The following is a 2,993-nucleotide window of genomic DNA, read 5'->3' as shown; positions in this document are numbered from 1 at the left end:
GTGGAAGATGTGACAGCGTCACAGATTCAGCAGTAGATGTAATAAAAGGACAATTGGGGCGCGTTAGCCACGCCCCCTCCTCAGGCGGAGTGGCGGCACGGCGAGGGCCGATCATTGCTGCTTGCGGCTATATTTTTACAATTGTTGTTACAGGTTTCTTCAGTGACTGAGCACCATTGTTATGTCAGTTTACTTTCATTTAGCAAAGGTCACATTAGAGGTCACATTAGAGGTCCCATTTTAGGCACTTGTAGTTTATTTGTCTGTCTCCAGTTGTTTCAAACTGAGTCCAGATGACTACAACTGAAGCTTTTTCCACTTGTAGTTTAGTTTTGACTTCTTCAGTTTTCCCAATAGTTTTGTTTCCTGGTTTCATTTATTTGAATTCACTTGTTACTTTACAAAAGTAACACAGTGTTTCTATTTCACTTGTGTCACAATGTTCTGAATGTTCCACAGTTACCAGGCAACAAGGACACAAAAGAAGGAACCAAGAAGGAAAAAGACGACTGCAGATTCACAGCCTCACCCAGTGATCACTCCTCCTGTCTCCTCCCCCTACTCCTGTCTCCTCCCCCTACTTCTGTCTCCTCCCCCTCCTCCTGTCCCCCGCCTGTCCCCTCTCCTCCTCCTGTCTCCTCCTGCTGTCTCTCCTGTCTCCTCCTGCTGTCTCCTCCTCCTGTCCCCCCGCCTGTCCCCTCTCCTCCTGCTGTCTCCTCCTCCTGTCTCCCCGCCTGTCCCCTCTCCTCCTGCTGTCTCCTCCTCCTGTCCCCCCGCCTGTCCCCTCTCCTTCTGCTGTCTCCTGGTGTGCAGTAGGATTCTACCTCTCGCTCTCGTCCGCCGCCTTCTCCGCCTCCTCCAGCTTCTGCAGGGCGGTGGCCAGTCTCTCCTGGGCGCGGTCCAGCTCCTCCTCCACCAGCTGGATCCTGCGGTTCAGGGAGGCCACCTCCGCCTCGGCCTGGACACAAGCGCGTCATTCAGCCAGCGTGTCCCTAAAAAGCACTGCACTATTGTTGTGTGGGACAGATGAGACGGGGCCCGGCTGACATCATGGCCAAAAGGGGGCTCCCAATCCCCGACAGCTGAAGGGTTCAAGTCCAGCACGACAACAATGGAATGTTGCAGGTTTCATTTACACAGACCACGGACTGGGGGTCTTTGAGTGAGGTTAGGCCCACAGACTGGGGGTCTTTGAGTGAGGTTAGGCCCACAGACTGGGGGTCTTTGGGTGAGGTTAGACCCACAGACTGGGGGTCTTTGAGTGAGGTTAGGCCCACAGACTGGGGGTCTTTGAGTGAGGTTAGGCCCACGGACTGGGGGTCTTTGAGTGAGGTTAGGCCCACAGACTGGGGGTCTTTGAGTGAGGTTAGGCCCACAGACTGGGGGTCTTTGGGTGAGGTTAGACCCACAGACTGGGGGTCTTTGAGTGAGGTTAGGCCCACAGACTGGGGGTCTTTGGGTGAGGTTAGACCCACAGACTGGGGGTCTTTGGGTGAGGTTAGGCCCACAGACTGGGGGTCTTTGGGTGAGGTTAGGCCCACAGACTGGGGGTCTTTGGGTGAGGTTAGACCCACAGAGACCCACAGACTGGGGGTCTTTGGGTGAGGTTAGGCCCACAGACTGGGGGTCTTTGGGTGAGGTTAGGCCCACAGACTGGGGGTCTTTGGGTGAGGTTAGACCCACAGACTGGGGGTCTTTGGGTGAGGTTAGGCCCACAGACTGGGGGTCTTTGGGTGAGGTTAGGCCCACAGACTGGGGGTCTTTGGGTGAGGTTAGGCCCACAGACTGGGGGTCTTTGGGTGAGGTTAGACCCACAGACTGGGGGTCTTTGGGTGAGGTTAGAGCCACAGACTGGGGGTCTTTGAGTGAGGTTAGAGCCACAGAGACCCACAGACTGGGGGTCTTTGGGTGAGGTTAGAGCCACAGACTGGGGGTCTTTGAGTGAGGTTAGAGCCACAGAGACCCACAGACTGGGGGTCTTTGGGTGAGGTTAGAGCCACAGACTGGGGGTCTTTGAGTGAGGTTAGAGCCACAGAGACCCACAGACTGGGGGTCTTTGGGTGAGGTTAGAGCCACAGACTGGGGGTCTTTGAGTGAGGTTAGAGCCACAGAGACCCACAGACTGGGGGTCTTTGGGTGAGGTTAGAGCCACAGACTGGGGGTCTTTGAGTGAGGTTAGAGCCACAGACTGGGGGTCTTTGGGTGAGGTTAGAGCCACAGACTGGGGGTCTTTGGGTGAGGTTAGAGCCACAGACTGGGGGTCTTTGAGTGAGGTTAGAGCCACAGACTGGGGGTCTTTAAGGTTTGAATACAGAGATGAAATGGTAAAAAGACATGACAGAAGAAAACCTGACCATATCTACTCACATCAGCCGCCTTCTTGTCAGCCACTTCCAGCTTCTCCTGAGCGTCCTTCAGAGCCTCAGAATACTTGTCCAGCTCGTCCTCTGTGGATTTCAGCTTCTTCTGCATTTGGATGATCTCATCCTCATGCTAAAGATGATAAAAGCAGTATTATGGTGACCATCATGACCAGTCCCGGTCCCATGAGGCGCTCACCTGTTTGCTCCTCTCCTCGGCGCCCTTCTTGTCGGCCTCGGCCTGTTCCGCCTGGTCCAGAGCGTTCTCCTTGTCCAGCTTCAGCATGAGCATTTTCTTCTTGATGGCCTCCATGTTGAGAGCTGTTTGTGCTGCAGGCGGAGGACGAGTGGCGTGGCTGGGCTCAGACGGCTGGAGAGCGTCTTGTGGAGTATAGTTTGATGTGGACAGTGATTTTTATGCCCCTTCTCTGGCCCCGCCCACGCCCCTCGCCATGTTGAGCTCTAGAGCCGCTCTGTGTCAAAGACTAATGATTGTTCTTCTATTTCTGGCCAACTAGAGACTGTGTTATTGTTGAGCATCAAGCGGCAGCTGTTACTGCGAAAGATCTGAATCTGGTTCAGTCCCAGAAAGTGAAACTATGATTACAATGTCAATGATTATTGTTCCAGATA

At 54.1% G+C, this 2,993-nt stretch overlaps 1 protein-coding gene across 1 annotated transcript in view; it reads right to left on the bottom strand.

The window, feature by feature from the left end:
- Positions 1–2,751, bottom strand: part of LOC140361583 (tropomyosin alpha-1 chain-like) — a 29,471-nt gene extending 26,720 nt beyond the window's left edge. Inside the window, exons 1-3 of the mRNA XM_072447304.1 lie at positions 2,560–2,751; positions 2,368–2,493; positions 825–958 (exon numbers count right to left, since the gene is read on the bottom strand). Coding sequence (XP_072303405.1) covers positions 825–958; positions 2,368–2,493; positions 2,560–2,673 — 374 coding nt within the window. The 5' untranslated portion in view covers positions 2,674–2,751. The remainder of the gene's footprint in view (positions 1–824; positions 959–2,367; positions 2,494–2,559) is intronic.
- Between the last annotated feature and the right edge of the window lie 242 nt (positions 2,752–2,993).

This window comes from Eucyclogobius newberryi, unplaced genomic scaffold (genome assembly GCF_026437365.1).
Source record: "Eucyclogobius newberryi isolate DKJ021-1_F unplaced genomic scaffold, fEucNew1.0.hap1 SCAF_16, whole genome shotgun sequence".
Classification (NCBI taxonomy): Eukaryota; Metazoa; Chordata; class Actinopteri; order Gobiiformes; family Gobiidae; genus Eucyclogobius; species Eucyclogobius newberryi.
Note: the sequence above shows the minus strand (reverse complement) of the source record. Positions and strands in the feature narration are given on the sequence as shown.